The sequence below is a fragment of the Aphelocoma coerulescens genome, chromosome 1, assembly GCF_041296385.1.
Source record: "Aphelocoma coerulescens isolate FSJ_1873_10779 chromosome 1, UR_Acoe_1.0, whole genome shotgun sequence".
NCBI classification, from domain to species: domain Eukaryota; kingdom Metazoa; phylum Chordata; class Aves; order Passeriformes; family Corvidae; genus Aphelocoma; species Aphelocoma coerulescens.
The window spans coordinates 33,615,913-33,635,951 of record NC_091013.1 but is presented as its reverse complement, the minus strand read 5'-3'; the positions used below and the strand labels follow the sequence as shown (position 1 = coordinate 33,635,951).

The following is a 20,039-nucleotide window of genomic DNA, read 5'->3' as shown; positions in this document are numbered from 1 at the left end:
GGGAATAACAATCATCTAGGTGTGTGGTTTGGGAAGCAATGACACATTTTTTCTTGCACTTTGTTTTAAGGAGCTTGGTGTTCAGCTTGAATGTCCGAAGAAGAATTTGTTATGAACATGTAGTATTTATTAGAAAAATATGGGTATAAAGATAATAAACTCCCCATCCCAGTAAAGATATTCTTTTTCCACTTGTTATCTTGATTTTTAATTCTGAAACAAAGCAGAAATTAACCAGGCTTATTTTAACAAATTCAAAATATAGGGTCAGCTAATCAACCTCTTCCTACTCTCTTGCTCATAACTAAAAAAGGAAGCTATAAAGACTTTCATATGCAGCAAATAACAGGACAGAACACTACTATATACTTAGTCTGACATGCCTAAAAAAAATAACATAATCAGTCTGTAATAATCAATAAAGACCTTTTGGAAGACATTTAAGATTTCAGAGTACTGAAAGATTTCAGAGACTGAAGACCCTCACAGAGGCTGCAGAGTTGGGCATTTCTTGACTGTCTCTACCTTGAGACCTCAGCAGTTACCCACAGAAGCTCTTCAACATGAGCTGAGAATGTGAGATCTCATTGTCTTCCCGTAACCATGTAAGGAAAGGTTATGAAGTGCAAAAGAGAAGTAGTACCAAGCTCTTAAAAGTCCTCTAGCAGAGTTAGACTGCTAAAGTTTTACTCATGAGTGTGAATAATTTCACATTCTTGCACAGAAGTGCCAAGAAAGGCCATGGACATCTCAGCAGGTGATTTATCTTTCTTGAGACATGGTTATGTTTATCTCATTTTTAAGAGAATACAGAAACACTAACTTTATAGCATAAAAAGCAACTCTCATGGCTTAAGGAGAGAAAAAAACCTTCTCTGGGTTTACACTTGGGTCATGACAGGAACTAGACTAAGACTTTTGCCTTTCATAACTGCATGATTTCTAAGCATCTTCTAATCAGAGTAAGCTACACATGCTGTAGAGTCTCCAGCTGTATTTTGCAAGTGTCCTCTAGTGTCTGTGTCTCTTTCTTTTTTTCCCAAAGCAAGACCTAAGTCCAAAAAAGTCTGTTTCAAAGTTAAACTATTCTCCTCCTGACACAGTGTACTTCTAACACAGCCCCCTGAATCTCCGGGCCCATAAATTATAATTTATATTATTTAGCTGCTTTTCTCTCCTGTTTGTCTTAAGTTGTGGGCAACATTTTGGTTCCAGTGAAGGTGCCTCATAGATCCTGTGCACAGATGATGCAACTACCACACTTCAATAGCTCTGGCAGAACAAGTTCAGAGGCTTGTTGTGTTTATAGTGATGCTTGCCCGCCCTCCCTCCCCCTTTACTTGCTGTACTAGTTTGAAAATAAACCAGTGGGAGGCACTAAGTCAGAATAACAATTTAATGGGGAGATTAAAGAAAAGGAAAAAACTAAAAGAGAACATTGGTTCAAACTGACAGAGTCAAGATACAACCTGAGTCCCTGTTAGGCAGGGTGGTGGAAGCAGTCTGGTAGAATGGTGGCTGCAGTCCTCTGAAGTGGTGATCCTGTAGAAAAAGGGTCTGCTCTTCCTCAGGTCCAGTGGTGGCTGTGTAGCTCCTGTCCTCTGGAAATCCAGTGGAAGGGTTGTCTCTGGTGTTCAGAATCTCAGATTATATCCAGGATGGGATGCTTGGGTCCTCCCTCTGGGTGGAGCATCTCACAATGGGGTAATGAGTCATGAGGCCAAGTGTTGATTAGGCTCATTAACAGAAGATAGTCTGGAGGGAGTTATCTCTGAGTCATGCGGCAGGACAATGATGGGCCATTAACAGCAAGATAGTCTGGGGGGAGGAGGCAAGGAAACACTGCCCCACATGATTTCCACAGCTCATGAGGATGGTGATAGAATACACTGCAGCCCAGGACACTTGCTTAGATTACCAGCAAGAAACCTACTTCAGTGTATGGATTGGCTCAGTGATGTGACAGCATTCAGCAAGTCTTCAAAGAACCATGCCCCTGAGTTGGTCCCAGTAACTAGTTTACTCGGTGCTACAGGTTTTAAGTTCCCAGTGACTCCAGCTAAGCTAGTGACATTTCTGGAAATTAAGTCCCCAAAGCTGAGATGTCTTTACAACACACATCTCCCGCAGACCTCCAGGTCTTTTGCTGGTCAGGTAGAATACCCTAAAACATGGTGCACTGACCCTGTCTCAGGCCAGTTGGATGTGGTCAGTGCCTATCGCTCTTCATGGGCTCTACAGAGACCTAGGAGGTAAAGGTGATGGTGAAAGGGAGGATAACCTTAGAATGTATTGCAATTTGTTTATCTATATCTGATTATCTGATTAGACACTTTAAAAGTCTATTTATTTGAATGGGTTTTGTACTGACCTCTTTGGCAGATGTAATAAGAAAAGAAAAAGGAAATTACTGTTTTACTTGGATTTTATCTAGATTTTTTTTTCTTGTTTGATTGTCATTATTCCTACAGTGTTCCCTGCTCCTAAAGTCCAGGTTGTTAGCTCTTCATTTACATTCTTCCTTCAGCAAAGGCTTCTTCTAAAGGACTCCCCAAACTCTTTAAACTGAACACTAAACAAAACCTGGTTATTGGCACAAAGACACTCAGGGATAGAGGGTTTTCTTTAAAACAAAACCAAAAGAAATCCCCAAAACCAACCCCAAAAATCCTCATTTATTGGGATCTTTTGCATAGGGCAGTGCTTACATGGGGAAATTAAACTTTGAACAGGATGATCACTTAATACCCAATTGATGGTAGGAATCTCTACCATCTTCTGTTGAACCAGAAGAGACTCCTTCAAATGTAAAAATCACCTGGAGTGATGTGTCTGGTTCAGGGGCCTCCAGCATAAGAAGGACATGGACCTGCTGGACCGAGTCCAGAGAAGAGCCATGGAGATACTCCATGGAGCTGGAGGGCTGGAGAACGTCTTCAATGGAGACAGGCTGAGAGAGTTGGGATTGCTCCACTTGGAGAAGAGAAGGTTCTGAGGAGACCTAATAGCACTTTCCAGTACCCAAAGGAGCTACAAGGGAGCTGGAGAGGGACTTTGTACAAGGACATGTGGAAATAGAACAAGGGTGAATGGCTTCAAACTAGAGTAGGTTTAGATTAGATACAAGGAAGAAACTTTTTACCATGAAAGTGGTGAGGCACTGGAAAAAGTTGCCCAAAGAAGGTGTGGATGCCTCATCCCTCGCAATGTTCAAGGCTAGGTTGAATGGGGCTTTCAGTAACCTGGTCTAGTGGAAGGTGCCCCTGCCCATGTGAGGGGGTTGGAACTAGATGTTCTTTAAAGTCCCTTCCAACCCAAACTGATCTGTGATTCTATCTATGAAATTCTTAAGATCCGGCTGACCCGACTGCAGTAGCCTGTGTGACCCACTGCTGTCAGTTCCCTGTAGGATACAGACAAACTGCTTCCCCATTGCATGCACATGAAGGGATACCCTGTCAGACCATTCCCGTGCCTGCAGAAGCAGCTCCTGCTGGCTGATTAAAGATGTTTTATCCATGTACCATTAGGCGTGTGCTGCAGTCATCCCCTGGCCCGGGGGCACGGACACTCCTCTGACACCTGCTTTAAAAACTGGACTCGCCTGGAAGAAGGTTTTTTCCCGGGGAAAACCGGTTTGTGGCCTGTGGTCAGGCAGCCAGCAGGCGGCAGCCTGAGCCCGCGTACGGCTTGCAGGAGGTTTCGCCACAATGTTATGTGGGGCTTTCTGGGTGCTTTTTTTTTGTGGTTTTTTTTTTTTTTTTTTTCATCTTGTGGACTTCTCTCCCCTCTTAAACTGTTTGAATTGTGTCTGTACAATAAGCTGTTGAACTCCGTCCATGCACTCTGTCAGGCCCCTCAGCTTCCCTCACCGCCCCTCTGGTGCAGACCCACTTATTCCAACCCCCATTCCAATTTACACATTCTCTTCCCCACTCAGGGCTCTCTAGCCCAGCCACCACCTCACTGCAGTGAGGGACCTCCATCCTGCAAGGCCTCCACTCCCATGTCTCCCCTGAATTCTGTGGGGGTCTAGAGAATGCCAGTCCCCAGAAGGCAATGCCACTTCCCTAGGCTCAGCAGCTGCCGGATTACAGCAGAATCAGGAGACTGGGGACTTCACCCGTTGCAGAGGCCAAGTTTGGCTCTAAGCACAGCAAGATTTCTCCTGTGTCCTGTTCCACTCAGAGTCCTCAGGTGAAGGTGTGGTGCTGGATTCCCATCAGCCCTTTGAGCAGCCCAGACACTAATAAAGGTCTTATGTGCACCAGGGGCTGCTGCCTTAACGTAGCAGTAAGGTCTGAGCTGCTGGGTTTAAGCAGCAGGGTTTGAACAGCAGGGTATCATCTGTAAGGTCTGCTCCTGCTGAGCTGGCAAGTCCCTAAGCACCTTGTTCCAGCTCAGGCTGTCTTCCAGCTGCCGGAAGGCACTAACGTGCAGCAAAGACCATCTTGCCCTGAGATCTAGAGTCTCCTGCTGGAGACAGGAGGTGCTGCAGCTGGGTCCCTTTTTCACATTTCTGGACACATGAATGTCCATCCCAGACCACCAGCATGGAATGTGAAGTCACAGTGAATAGCTCCATGCTTCCTCACATCCAGTAGGTCTCACCATAGATTGGGAATATAAACTGCTCTCAGGCAAACACCCTGCTTTTGACTAAGGAAATGCAGCAACTTGCTGAAAGCTGCTAAATTCTGACAGTTTGCAACTGTGGAATTTGAAACACTTTAAAACCCAATGAGACAGAGAATATGAGGTATCAAGGCTTTAATCGTTGGGTGTGCCTGCGAGCCACCACCTGGGAACAGCTCTCTTGGGGACAATTTGAAACTGTTTCTTCTTGGGCAGACCAATGGAGACAAAGCTTCTTACAGCCCATCCCCCTGCTCCCACTTGCTAAATAGCCCTCTCTGCAGCCCTGGGCCAAGAACTCATGGGGAACAAAAGTGGGGAGTCTTAGACAGGAATCTTAGGCAGGAACTTAATGGAGTCTTATTTATATGTTTGGTGCATAATGAGAAAGGTTTACCCCCAAGGCTCCTCTTGCCACTGGTGGATGGCAAGAACAGACAACCCCAAAACCATGGAAGAGTCAGTAGTGACAATCTGCTGTGGGCTGTCCTACAGTCCCATTCTGTACACCATGCTCTGTTGTCTTCCCAGTCATGCAAAAGGTCTGCTCTGCACAGCTTTTTTCTATGCAATCCCTAGTGTCACCCTATGAGATAATGGGGATCATATATGTAGGATAGGCAGGGTTTTGTGGAAAACAGTACCACTGGAGTGTATTGTGAAATCCTGGATGTCAAAGGGATTTCTTACACTCTGTATATCCAAACCAGCCTTGCTGCCTTCCTACAGCTAGAAACACTTCCAATTTATAAGAGAAAATACACCAATTAAATACAAGGAGTTCTTGATTGCACATGACAACATTAGATACCGCAGTACCTTTTTAAACTCAAAATAAATAAATAAAAATAAATGTTTTGGCAACGGTATTGTGGGAGCATGTGTGTGTGGGTGATTTTAGATTGTAACTCTAGGGGTGGGTTTTCAGCTGAGTTTTCATCTACCTGTCCCCGGAATGGCAGGGCCAGGGTTATGTGTGTCAATGGCCATGTGAGGATAAGTCTGTGGTGGGGGGATTTCTGAGCTGCAGTACTGAAGCCTTGCTCTGTTTCTCTGGGCCTCAGGCTAAGAACAACAACCCTCCTCCATGCTGCTGTGACCGCTTGCAGGTGTCTTTGCCACAGGAGGGACAACATCAGCTGTCTGACTTGTAGGGAAGCTGTTGGGAGATGCATGCCTGGAGGGGGATGTATATATAGAATATATGCATCCCTCCTCGGCTAGTAAATTTTTAGAATTTCAATTTCTGCCTGATAATGGGAAGGTGACAGTGTAGAGGAAATATTTTTTTTTCAGTCTTGGTGGAAAAGGGCTTTGATAACAAGATGAGCAAGACAGGAAGCATTATTTCTGGGCATTACCTGGAGCAGATGTGATATTTCATAGTCTCATGGACTCTAAGATTAAATTCTTAATTTTTAAATGCGAATAGCCTCTTAGATAAAATAACATAACCTGTTGATCTTATTTGTACCTAAAAAATTGAAGAAAAAATCACTTCTCCACTAGTACTTTTAAAGTGGATATTCAGCTGCTTGGACTGTGACAAAAGGGATGAAAAGGGATGACAAACATGGCTTAAATACTGTATTAGCTCTCTTATTTATTTAATTTATTTATTAGCACTGTATTAGCCCAACATAAGATAGGTTATTGCTGGACCAATTTCTAGTTGTGGCTAAAAAGCTCTTGCTGGTGCATAGTTCCAGAATGTACACAAAATAGACTTTTCTTGGGTAAAACCTCTCCTTACCTTCCCATGATAGTATCTCACCTATGTCTCATTGCTGATGGAGGCGTTGCAAGATAAGAGAACAGAAAAAGAAATAAAAGTGGAGTTCTGTAACTACAGAGAAATGTGATCATTTGAGAATTTCTTGAATGCACTGGTTTCTTAGAAGCTTAGATACCATGGAGATAGTTGCCTTAGCAATGTTTTAGCCACATAGGCACTCACAATCAAACCTGCCTCTTGTGGCAAATGATGCTGTGTTACTTTTTTTTTTTTTTGCAAAGCTTTTGTGAATGTACAATAAAGCAGTTTATGGGTTTTTAACTAGACTTTCTCTCAAGCTTCTTGTCCTTTACATTCTTTTATTTTTTCATTGATGTTAATTCTGAAAATAAATGTCTTTCTAGCTAAGGCTTTGTACATATGAGAGCCTGTCTGATTTAGTCCCTGTTCACCTCAAGATAAATAAAATCCCATTTATGGGGTGAGAAAGGATCAATTTCAGAGGTCGTGTTCAGGTTTTTGTCTTTCAAAAACTAGCACAGCCTGAGTTGCTGTAGGTTTAACGTTTCCACAGCATGACATCATTCCAAAATCTGTGTATTTTCACAGTAGGCACTCAGACAAACCAAATGTTATGAAAAATGGAATAAGTGGGCAGATATCTCTATTATGATTTGCAGAGTATCTTCGTAAAACCAGTATGTAAATTTATAAAGTGAGATTGAAGACAAAAGCAATTATCTCCTCTAGTCGGAATTGGAAGTATTTGCATTTCAAAGTTATTTATTTGGATGGAAGACAGTTTGGAATTTTAGAACAGGTTACCAGAGGTGACAATAAAGTGTTGGTGGGGCAGTGGTGGTCTATGTGTGGTGTGTGTTTTCCCTCCCAACACCTCCCAGCTTTAGATTCCACCATGCAGGAGTGGCAAACCTGTGTTTCCAGGACTTTAAATCAGGATTTTGTCTTTGATCACAAAAGCTCAGTGATTTTCAGGCCTTGGAGAAACGCTGGAGACCAGCTCAGTGAGAGTGTGTTTGGTTTTACTTCATCCAGGTTTGTGCTCCTTACACCAGGCATCCCTTTATGGAAATATCTAGAGGACAGGTATTATCCCTGGCAAAATGAAGTGTTTTTAGTGTTTCTTGGTGTATGCTAGCCATGTCTAAACATGGGAGCCCTGTGAAGGCAATAGCTGCTACCATCTTTCTTTCAGTTATTTACCACACTCTCCCTGCCTTCCCTTTCATTTTATTTCCTTCCAAGAAAACCAATAAAGCACAATTAAGAAAAGTCTTATTTATGTTGATCTTTTCCAGGCTGTTAATCATAGTCTCACAGAGCAACTCAGGTTGGAAGGGACCTTGAAAGACCACCTTTTGTGGGAGCTTCAATGAGAACATCCAGCCTGTTTAGTCCTGTCTTCAAAATCTCCAGTGATGAGACCTCTACCCCCAGGGATGTTGTTGCTGTTATTCTTACTGCAAAAAATGTCTTTCTTGTATTGAGATGAAACCTATCCTCATGGAAATCATACCCATTGTCTCTTTTCTTCTTTGTGTGGCTGCTTGTGAAGAGAGAGCCTGTCCTCTTTATAGTCACGTTTTAACTACTGAAACTACAACGAGATCCTTCTGTTCCCAAGGGGGAAAATACTTCAATCCTCTAGTCTTTTCTCATAGAGCAGATTCTCCAGCTCTTTGATCATCTCTGTGGCCCTCCTTTGGACTCGTCCAGTCTGTCCATTTTTGAATTGTGGGGACCAGGACTGGACACAGTACTCTAGTTACTGTGCAGTGATGGGAAGAGTCAAGTTTATCAATCTACTTGTAAGGACAAGTGAAAAATATTAGGAGATGAGAACTAAGGGCATTGAGAATAGAAAGAAATAGAAATGCAGGACTGGGGAAAGGTATGCCACCTGGGGAATTTCTGATTTAGATTTGGTTAGCAAGCCTGCCTTTACTCAGAGTCAAGACCTGTGTTTGTGGTAGCTTGTATTTGCAGTCCTTTTTTTTCAGTAACATCCGTTCCCTTCTAACCTGCAAGGGCATGAGAGCTCAAATCTGCACAAAATCATAATTTGCTGTTTGTCATTTCTGTTTCAAGTGACTTCTCCCATCGGGACTGAAGCAGAGTTTATTATTGTGCTATTTTTGCCCCACAGCTCTGCAGGAGTACCTAAGTGTCCTGTGCTGAGATCTCTGCAGGGAGGAGCAGGTATGTGCTCTGACAAGGCTCTGCTCCCCCACCAGAAGGATGTTGGAGGCTGACGGGCCTGTTTCCTGAGTTCTTGCTGTCCTCTGCAGTGGCTTTGGCACTTTATGCTGAAATATTCCCATGATTAAACTCCACAGCATGTGTTTAAGACAGGCTGATCTTTAATTTGGTCGTCATGTCTGAGTTGTGCACTTTGTGGGATTCTGAAGTGGTTTTTATTACTTTTCACGCTGAATTTTAATGATGAGAACATAAAAGCTTTTTGACTGTTATGCACTATTTTTTTTTGTTATAATCACCATTAATAATCTTATCATAAAACCTAATTTTCATCAATGTTTGATTCACATTTCATAAATGCCTCTGGCAACCGCTGGAATGGCACACTGTCTTTATAAAACTCAAGTACCTGCTCTGCTTAATGAGGATCCATCATCAACAGCAGATCTGCAGCAGGACAGGGCTGTCTGAGGGAGCACAAGGGCTGGTGGAGAGCAATGGCTTCTATGAGGCTGCTACCACCACAGCTACTGGAGAAAAGCTGTGTGGTGATGCTGAAGCAGTGCTCTTGTAAGCTGAGAAGATGTTCTGCAGCTGCAACTCTTGTGCCACTGATGCAGAGATGATTTTGGCTTATTTTATGGGATAAGTCAGTGCAAGTCACTGGGAGATTTGTGGGAGAAAATCATGGTAGACATGGAAAAAGTAGAAGACCCATCTATTTATCTATTTATGTGCTTATAGTGGCTAATTTTGACGTTTCAAAGATGTTTAAAACATTGTAATTGTTACTGACGTAAATAAATGAACAAGGGAAATACCTAAAAATGCATTCAAAAAATTTTGATTGGCATCTTAAAAATACTTGTACTGCAGTAAACATTGAGTCAGTTCAGTTTAATCCTAGTATATTTGTTTGCACTTTCTTTAGGAGAACGCCCCCCAGGGACAGATGTACTTGGATAACAAAGATTACAATACAGTTTCTATTCAACAAGAGATGGAGCTGAATCAGACATCTTCACATCCAACCAGTTTATCTGCAAAGGTGGCAGCCAAACCAGTGACCAGAAATTGCAATGAGCTGCAGTTATTAAAAGAGTATCCTGTCATGGTAGCGAGTCTTGGAGAGCCACAGACCCTGTGTGAAAAATCAGCAATAGGGGAGGATAGCTGCATTGCTCTGGGGAAGGATTTCACTCCTGTGCCCATGCAGGGAAGGTAAGAATAAGAACAAACAGAATGTTTTTTCTCCAAATCAAAATTAATTTTTGTTTCCTTGCAGGACAGATACATATGTTCATTAAATGAATATTTCTTCAACTCACACAAAGAAACAAAACCTTAATGGAACATCAGAGCAGTTGTAATTGCCATGGAGGGGTCATGAATCACCAGATTTCTAAACTAATCTCAGTGTTAATAGCCGCCATGGGCCAATTTTGCTGTGTTTTCAAGATCAGACAGTTGGCTTTTCTTCTCTACTTGGTGTCAGAAAACACACAGAGATAAAGCAGTTTTCACATCCCACCCTATACCTCTTTCAGAAAAATGCATCATAAAGACGTCACTACAGCTAAGGCTGCAAACCCTAAAATGGCACAATATAGCACAACTCTGACATCTGACACACCACACATCAAGTGGACAAGGAGTGTGTGCTCCTCATGCATCCTCTCCCGCATCAGGAAAAGTGCAGGTTGCTGGGCAGGGGTGTTAATCTTTCCTGTTGTGACAGATACAACATCAGCAATTCTATTTCTAAGAACTTAGAAATATTTTATAGACCCCAAAATATTTCAGGTGGATTTTGAAAGCTTTGATCCAGCAGCAACCACAGTGAGTGGAAGGCAGCCAGGGTGGACTGTCAACTTTTTTGGGTAGTTTTGGGAATCTTTAGAGGTGACTTGACAGAACCCAAAGTGAGAGAAGTGCTGTACCTAATCCAAACTGCTGCAGAGCACAGGCCTTGAAGTGCTGCCTGGCAGTGTCTGCATTGAGCAAGGCTTACACTGCAGTTGTGAAGTAGAGTGTCAGCACTACATCTGGAACCTGGATGCTGGAGACTGTTGTGTGGCTACAAATCAGGAAAATCATGTCATGTGGGAGATGCCATCCTGGGGGCTCCCCACAGTTCTGGCTGTGTTGGTCACATCTCTGGTTTGGTGAGCAGGGCTGAGATCTGTCCCATGCCCCTCCATCTCAGTTGGAAGGAAATGTGCTTGTCTTGGGAAGAAAGGAAATTTGGGGCATTTTGGGGCATTTCCCTGACCTGAGCAAAGGAGAGCCAGGCTAGATGGATGAGTTTTGCTGTTCCACTTACTTACACACAATGTAAGTATGGCATAGAAATCTACAGCAAACCCAGTCAAGGTTTCAATGTGCAACTGAAAGTGTTTCCGTCAGAGTGAGAACTGGAAATCATTATAGCTATGCTTTCCAAATATTAAAAAAGTAATCAAATTATCATCTTGACCAAAAATGCCCTATAATCCTTTAGACTTTTTTTTTTTTGAGTATTTGAGGATTCTTTTGTGCTGACTAAGAAATTTTATGGACAGAATCAAATCTTGTAAAAGTTCTTCAGTTCAGTATGTGAAGGGATGAGTTAATGTCTTATTTTGAAAGAGGATGGTAAGTACAACATATATGTGAGGATGGGGGGAAGGCAAGGGAAGAGAAGGGAAGTACCGAGTGCATCTGAAGACAAGATTTTTCTTTTGTGAATTGACACCTCTGTTCTGCTACAGCTGTGTTTGCCAGTGCTATTTACTCACCTATTTACCATCCTGGCATGTGAACAAAATCCACAATTGTATTCTTATGGACCAGCTTTCACCATTCTGGCTAAACTTCTTCCTATTGTTTTTCAGTGAATGATATGAATTTGTGTAGCAGTGATATGCAACTTCTGTGAACCTCTGAGGTGCCAGAGATGAAAAATACTAGATCATGGGGGAGCCCACCTTCCTGTAAGCACAGGGAGTAACTCCAAGTCTTTTGCTGACACTGTTAGTGTTAAGTGGAGTCACTCTGCGTGATTTAGGAATAGATGTACAATTAAATAGCCATACCCATACCCATGCTTCCTTTCAGACAAATGTATATCTAATCTTCTATAGCAATATATTAGGGTTCAGGAAAGGATCTCTCAAAATTTCTTCTTGTTCTCTTTGCCTCTTGCTCTTCCAGTATTGATTTGTTTTTGTTTTTGGGCATGGAGATTAAATTTATCAGTCTCTCCGTTGCGTGTGTTTTAACCAATATACATCAGGTGCAGTAAAAATACTGTGTCATACAGGTGTGACCTGTATGACCACTCTGTATGAGCAATTACCCTTAAATCATACCCAACAGAATGCAGATAAAAGCACGGATAAACCTCTGCAGAGTCACAAGTTGTTTGATTAGTTTCATTAGAATGAGAATTAGCTTTTAATGTAAATTGTTCTTTTTCTTGCAAAGAAAACTACTAATGATTAAAAAACGAGGAGACCAAATCTTTTTTTTTCCCTCCCATAAAATGGTTCACTAAATTGGCACGTCTGTATGGTTTGCTTTAATGCATCTACTTAAATTGAATTGCTGAATTATCTTTCAGGATAAGATTCCCAGGTTCTCTAAATTTTTCAAATGTACACTGAGACAAGACTTTCCAAAGAATCTATTTAATGGAACAGGGGATTTATCTCAGTCTCTAAAATTACCTTTAAGAAAGTGTTCTTGAGTTGAGCAGGGCCATTTACCCTGGGACAGAGATGTCCACCCTATTTTGGACTGAGCATTTCCTTTTGATTGCAGCACAGTCCTGCAGGTATTTTGTGGTCAGTGTACCTATTGGGCTGCCTGCCTGTCAGAATGCCTTCTCATTTACTTTCCATGTTGAAGAGTGATACCTTCTGACTCCAGGTTTTACTGCATTGCCTTTGGCTCTCTTGGCTCTGTGTGAGGAGGTCTGGACCATCCACCATGGTCACTCCAATGATCCTGTATTTCCATAGTATCCTTCCCCTAGAAATAAGCCTGTCTGCCTTCTTGTGAACAACATACTTCCTTCAGTCCTACTTGCTGTGGGCAGTGTAGGCATGACTCTCTGAAGTGGACCATGAATGAGTTTCAGTGACATCTCGTTCAGTTGGAATGCACCTGGCCTAGGTGTATGTTTACACTGACCTGTGGTATACTTTGGTCTATCAGAAATGCAGCTTTTAAAGTACTGATAAATGGCAATCAAGTCTGCATTTTGATTTTTAATTTGTCTCAAATTCCTCAGCCTTTTAAACATTGGCTTGACTGGGGTCCTTTTCATTACAGTTACATGAAAGTGGCTTTCACAGTCAATGGACCTTGGTCCAAGCCCCCTTCATGAGCTCCTTACCTTGCAGGAAGATTCCACACTGCTTGTGGCAGCATGGGCAACACTCTTCAGGTCAGCACTGTCATCTCCAAAGACACAGGCTACTCCTTTCCATCATGTCTCTGTACGTACAGAATGTGGCCCCCAAAAAGGCCCTTTGGTCTCATCATTATCAGTGCTATTTGCATGGGAAGAACTTAACAGCATGGTTTTATATGAACCAAATTTGAAATCCTCCTCTGTGATCCACAGGAAGCAGGTTTTGCCATAGGAGTTCGTGTGATCATCAAAGGCATCTATAGAAATGAGGTGAACAGTAATTCTTAATTCCATGTAAGCAATTACTTTGCATCATCCACTGAAGTTATATTTGGATGAACTTAGCCCTGGAATTTTGTGGTTATTTAATAGGATAGTCTTTAGAAGACTTTATTCTTTGTGCATCATTAAGAAGATCCATCTACAGGATAACAAAATAATCTCAATTTTTTTTTAGTCTGCTTGAAAATGTATTTCAGCAAGCAAAACTGTTTCTTTCAGCATTTCTCCCTCAGTTTCACTTATGTAATATAAAGAAAAAACAATCAACCAAATCCATCTCTTCCTTTGCCCTGAATCTCTGGCCCCAGGATCAGTAGGAAGATTGTTTTGCAATGAGAAGGTCAGTGACAAAAGTGTCTATTGAATCCTTGGTTTGTAGCAAAACAGCAGAAAGATTGCAATCGTATTTCCTGTTAGCTGGAGAAACTGGAAGAGGAGACGGTATTGTATAGTGAAAAGTCAGTATGAGAGTGAAGTTATGTCTTTAGCCATGAGGGATTATAAATCTCAATTTTGATTTTTAATTATGTTGATGTATTGCTACGTTTAAAAAATGTTTATGAGATTTAGAATTAGATGTCAAGAAGACATGGTTGCTGTCTAAATAAGTAAAATTTATGTGACAATTTAAAAGCTTCTTTAATTTATGTGACAATTTAAAAGACAGGGGAAAAGACTGAGGGAAAAAAAACTCCATGAAAACAATAAAACCACTTTTATTTTTTTTTTTTTGTGCATCCTAAGGCTAATTTTGATCTTTGGCTATTAGAACAAAATGGGATCATCTTCTGTTTAACAGTCAAACAGAGAAAGCATCACTTTCACATCATAATTGCATGTTTGTGTAGCAATCATTCTGATTTTTTATGTCAATCACACAAACATTAGAGAAGAGTCCAGGACAGATAGATGACTTCACAGCAAACCGCTACCTTCAGCATTCTCAAGTGACTCCTAGTTATCTTGCTTGCTGCCTGAATGATGGCATTTCTGGCTTTCTTCCCATTTCTTATCCATAGTGAATATTTCTGAGTTTTGATTCCCCATGAGGATTTTAAATGCTATGACGCTGCAGTAAACAAATAATACTGAAGAAGTTTTAAAGTCCGACTTTGGTAATGGATTTCATTTGGTTCATTTGGTTTTAGATAGACCCTCTCAAACATTTATTGTTTACATGGAGACATGTGACTGCAACACAGCTTATCATGAGCAAACTGTGTAGGGGCATGGAACTGCTGAGACTCTCAGCTGAGACTAAAGCTCCCTGCTGTTGCCTCCACTATATCATAAAATACCATTCAAAGCCTGAAAAGCTCAAAAGAAGCAATAAGCAGCTCTAGAAAAACTTTAGGTTGAATGGTAGGAAGTATAACAGAAAGACCATATTATGCACAATAGGCAAATAAATAAGTTATTGTGGGGTTATGCTGCCCCATTCTAATTTGCTCTTCTGAATTTCCTGGGAAAAAGGTGTCTTGCAGTGGTAACAGAAGGAAGACTGAAACGTAGTTGTATGGTATAACTTAAGGAGAAAGTGTGAGTTCATTTGAGTAAAAGAGGCGTGTTCAGCAAAAGACTGATTTTGACATAGTTTCTGCTGTTAATGAAACATACAGAAACAGGCCTCACTCATTATAAGTTTCTCTGTGTTCAAAGTTTTTAAATTTCATTGTTTCATTGTATTATCCATCATCGCAGGGCTAATTTCTTATAATTATTCACAGTATCTCAGATTGGTCATATACTGCAATTTCTGTTCTGCCGTTGACAGACTAAAATCACAGTGCTCCCATGTAGCCACTCAAATGCTTTTTACTCTGACAGAACATTTTGTAAACAAGAACCCACCATTATTAATTTTTGTTTCTGAGTGCTCTGTTGAAAGAATTAGGGGGTACTAATTAACTGCTTCACACTTTTCCAACTGTCAGGCTAAACATTGAGCTTAGCACTCAGTGAAAAATTTGCAGTGTACTAACCTCCAAAAGCCAAATGTTTCATTTGAGTGCCTGTGACATTCCACAAAGCTGTTGAATTTTGCAAGCAGCTGCTCTTTTCCTAATAGTTAATAATATGGTAACGTGGGGTTTGTCTTTGTGAGACCTCTTCGGCCAGTTGTGGAAAGATGCCGGTCACATACATGATTGGACTGGACAGCACTTTCCTCGTGCAAACCTCTGCTTAAATAAGGAAAAGCTTTTAATGTCAACAATGATTTTTTTTACATTGAAGCGTTAAGCTAACCAGTCAGTCAGACTTAGAAAAGAAATGTGTTGCACAGGGCCAGTCCCAGTTGAGCAGGAGGGCATGCCTGGGGCTTAAAATAGCTGACATGAGGAGTAGCTGGCTGTCTATGATGAAGCAAATAACTCAGACGCTCAACATGTCACCATGAAACTTTTTCATTGAAAAATTGGTCTGTGTGCTTTGCTCCTGGCTGATGTGCATGTTTGCAGGTGGCAGCTCCGACATAATAAACGATTTACAGAAATCATAACTTTTCATTAGCAGCTGGAAAGTTACACTTATTAATAAGATTTCAGTTTTGTCCCAATTTTTCTGCTGTATAGATGTGCAAAAGTTTTATGTGAGGAAGAACAATTGAGTTTTCATGGACAGTGACTAGGAAGAAGGAAAAGAAAGCATTGGAAATCCATGGTCCTTACATATATTACTACATCAGGTGGACATGCATATAGGCAGCCACTGCAGCAATTTTTTTGGGTGGTAAGTGGTCTGCATGATAACACGGCAACTTTTCCGTGGGCCCAGGCTCTGCAGTTGAAGGGTAGAACAAGACAAGACCTGAAAGTGAAGCCAAAATAATTGAGAAGGGGAATGATGGAGAGAAATCTAATGCTTGACAGTAAGTTTGAGCCTTTGAAATTTAAGGTGTGGACCTCAATGAGCCTGAGGTAGAGCAGGAACCCATGAACTTTGCAGAGCATAGAGGGAGAGGATGTCTTGAGAGGGAGAGGGCATAGAGGGAGAGGGCATCTTGATTTCATGGTCTAATCAAAAAAGAAGTAGTGCCAGTGGGGGTCACTTAATGTAATTTTTCAGTAGGAAGTGGAAATACAATCTCTGCTTTGCTCTGAGTAGTATTAAACACACATCTCCCAATTCTTGGTAAGTGTATGGGTCCATGTACATCTGCCAGACATAGTCCATTGGCCAGACTCCAAGACAATATTTTTTTTCTTTTTAATGTAATTTTCAAAATATTTAATGAAACATCAATTAAAACAGCAACTATAACTCAGGTATTCTATTTTATAAGAAAATTTCCTGATAATCAGCATTGTTTTGTTTATATACTCTTGATTCTTCTTTCCAATGACTATTATTTTGTTGAAAATACAAGGGTCTGGAGAGGAGAGGAGAGGAGAGGAGAAGGGAGGGGAGGGGAGGGGAGGGGAGGGGAGGGGAGGGGAGGGGAGGGGAGGGGAGGGGAGGGGAGGGGAGGGGAGGGGAGGGGAGGGGAGGGGAGGGGAGGGGAGGGGAGGGGAGGGGAGGGGAGGGGAGGGGAGGGGAGGGGAGGGGAGGGGAGGGGAGGGGAGGGGAGGGGAGGAGAGGAGAGGAGAGGAGAGGAGAGGAGAGGAGAGGAGAGGAGAGGAGAGGAGAGGAGAGGAGAGGAGAGGAGAGGAGAGGAGAGGAGAGGAGAGGAGAGGAGAGGAGAGGAGAGGAGAGGAGAGGAGAGGAGAGGAGAGGAGAGGAGAGGAGAGGAGAGGAGAGGAGAGGAAGGGTTTGCAGTCTTTAGTCTAATAGTCAGGGTGATGAGGTGAGAGTTTGGTTAGCTTAGTTCATACTGAACATTTGACCAAAAAAGATTGCCTCATTCTCTGCCCAGACTGCTGGGGAACTGCTGCCAGAGGCGGAGAGAGGACTTTGAGACACAAGTGGAAGGAGAAGCATTTATATGGACACATACCAGTAAAATGCAGAGGCAGTAGGAGCAATGGGAAAGATGAATGGAAACTCTTCCATGCTGCTAAAAAGGGACACAGGATGAAGGTGAAATGCAGTGTGAAATATGGAGTGTGAGAAGGGTGTACTGAGCTATGGATTGAATTAGGTAAAAGCAGGTTAGTGCTGTGGTTATAAGCTAGACTCTGATGCAATCAATCTGCAGATATGAAAAAAAATTTCAACTCCCCCAAAGCTGCAGTTAACAAGAATATGAACTTGTCAGTCCCAAACCTTGAAGCCAGACAGCCAAGTTAGCAGCATTCCTTGCTTACCCTGAATATCTTGCACTAGCAACTACTTACAGTTTGGTCTTTCAAACAAAAGCAAGACATGTTAACAAGATAAAGACATGGAAGACTATGATTCCTCACAAAATAAAACAATCTCACCCCACGAGGGGGTACAGAAAGAAATATTTCCTTCCTTCCTTTCTTTTTTTCCTTTCATAGCTTGCTGTTAGAACCAGATGTTATAGAGCATAGTTCTGCTGGTGATAGGGATCTTTCAGTCTGCCCCAAACTTTAAATCTCTCTCTCATTAGAATTAATTAGCATCAGAGTGTTTTGTCCTTTTGTGTTAAAAGCACTGGAAATCATTCCTCAGCTGCAGCAAAAATTTCCCGGACAGCGGTGGTCATATAGTAAAGAACTGAAGTTCATGTTAAATTGAATGTAGTTGATGGAAAAACAGATTAATGTAGATGGGAGAAATTAGACAGCGAGTTAAAAAAAAGGGTCACAGTCTGTAGCCTGGTAAATCATATGGCTTTTTAAAAAACCTGCTATACATAAGGAGCTCAAGTGATTTACTCTCTGAAATACAGCAAAAGCTGTATTCTGATAAGTGAGTCACCAAAATGCTTACAGACAGTGACAAAGCAAGCAATTCTCTGCTTGATAGGGGCTAATGGGGCTGCAGGGGCAACCTGCAATAATTGTGCTAATGGACCAGCAGCAGTCAAGAGACCATGCAGAGCTCTGCCCACAGCAGGTCGGAGCTACATCAAGGACAGCAACATCAGCTGGAGTCAGGGCTGTCAGAACTGGGTGGGTTCAGAAGTAATGCACTTGTGTTTGGTTTTGCTTTTTAATTTTTTTTCTTAGCATATTTTTATAATATTTCTTTTGGACAGGGTGAAATACAAAACAGATTGGCACTTACAGCCAGTTTTAAAAAGTGGAGTAGAAGCTACTGAGTACTGTGTGAATTAGCATCATTCAGAGGCAGCTGTGAAAGGCTGAAGGCTTCATTCACACTTTCAGAGGTTTTCTGTCTTTTCTGTGCTAGTCACTTAGGACAGCAAACACAGTCCATCTGCCATTCATTCCCTGGTACCCTTGAGCAGAGTTTCTGTAAGGACTCCCTTGCCTGAAGTGGAGCTCTGGCAGTGGGGGAGTATGAAAGCATCTCACTCAGATGGCCACACTGGCAGTCACATTGAACTGATATGTCTGGCAGGGCTTTTTGCTCCTGGTATTTGAGGAGGAAACACTATGCTTTTGAGCAATTTACTGTAAGAATTCTAATCCTGAGTAGGGTAAGTAAATATTTTGCAGTGACTTTTCCTCCCACTCTTGTGGTCTTACACAATTTATTTTTCTCTGCTGCCAAGAATACAAAAAAGTAAAAGCACTTTCAAATACTCTTTTGTTTCTAATCTTCCTAGAAATGATAAGAGCAACTCTGCCTCCTCAGTCATGTTAATGACATGGGACCTGCAATCCTCTTTAGAAGTCTATTGACAGCTGGTTCAGCATGTAAACCTCTTACAGTGAAAAGGATGAACCTGAATTTAGTGAATCTGTCTGCTAAAAGGAAGAATAATCCCAAAACGAGGGTAACAAAGAATACCCTTCTGTTTTCTCTGATGTGTCTTTAATCGTGTAAGATAAAAGGGCTATGTTGTAATATTATATGAACGCCTGTTTTTTTTGTTGCAACCATTGGCAGCATATATTTTCTTTGCCAAGCTACACTGTTTGCTGTACATTGGGCCTCCTAGTGGTTTCCAGTGCAGGCCAATGAAAACAAATGCTCTACAAAGCGGTGCAATGGAATTCATGCATCTTAGATATTATTTTTGAGTCACATCTACTTGGCATATTGTAGTATGTGCCCAAAAATAGGCCAAACCAGAACGGTAGGAAGTAGTGATATTTCAGAGTAAAAACTTTGAACATCAGTGTTTGGAAAACTATTGTTTCTAACCATAAGTAAAATGGCAACAAGCACTCCTTACAAACCTGTTCCTAGTTGATGGAAGTATTGAAGAGGATTGCAGAGCCAGAAATATTCCGACTTGCCTATTTTGACAGAAGACACTGTCCTTGATAGAAGTGAATTTGTCATATGGATTTGTATGTATGGACATTGTACTAATCACAGTTTCGAATCTATTTTTCTGTCAACAAAAGTTGATAGAGCTATACTGATGTTGTTAGACCTGTCGTGCTTTCTTTCAGCTGGAAATCTGATGTTGTGAGGCAGAACACACAAGAACTCTACATCAAAAGCAGTTAACAAATGTACCAATCTATTTACAATTTGGAGTAGGACTGATCATTTAATTTTCTTGATATGCCAATCCAAAAATGTTTTAGGCTCAAGCAGATAGGTTGGAGAATAGACAATTCTGGCTCTTCATACTTCCTAAACTCTGTATGAACCTGAAAAGATTTAGGTCATACGTATAATACATTGAGGTAATCTAAATTAAGTCTTGACACTGGCTTCCTTATCTGTAATGGAATTTATTTATTTGGATGCAAAATTAATCAGCTGGATCCCACCTGTGCTGCA

At 41.5% G+C, this 20,039-nt stretch overlaps 1 protein-coding gene across 1 annotated transcript in view; it reads left to right on the top strand.

The window, feature by feature from the left end:
• The first annotated feature begins 9,542 nt into the window (after positions 1 to 9,542).
• Positions 9,543 to 20,039, top strand: part of OCA2 (OCA2 melanosomal transmembrane protein) — a 166,967-nt gene continuing 156,470 nt past the window's right edge. Inside the window, exon 1 of the mRNA XM_069006263.1 lies at positions 9,543 to 9,811. Within this exon, the coding sequence (XP_068862364.1) occupies positions 9,543 to 9,811 (269 nt within the window). The remainder of the gene's footprint in view (positions 9,812 to 20,039) is intronic.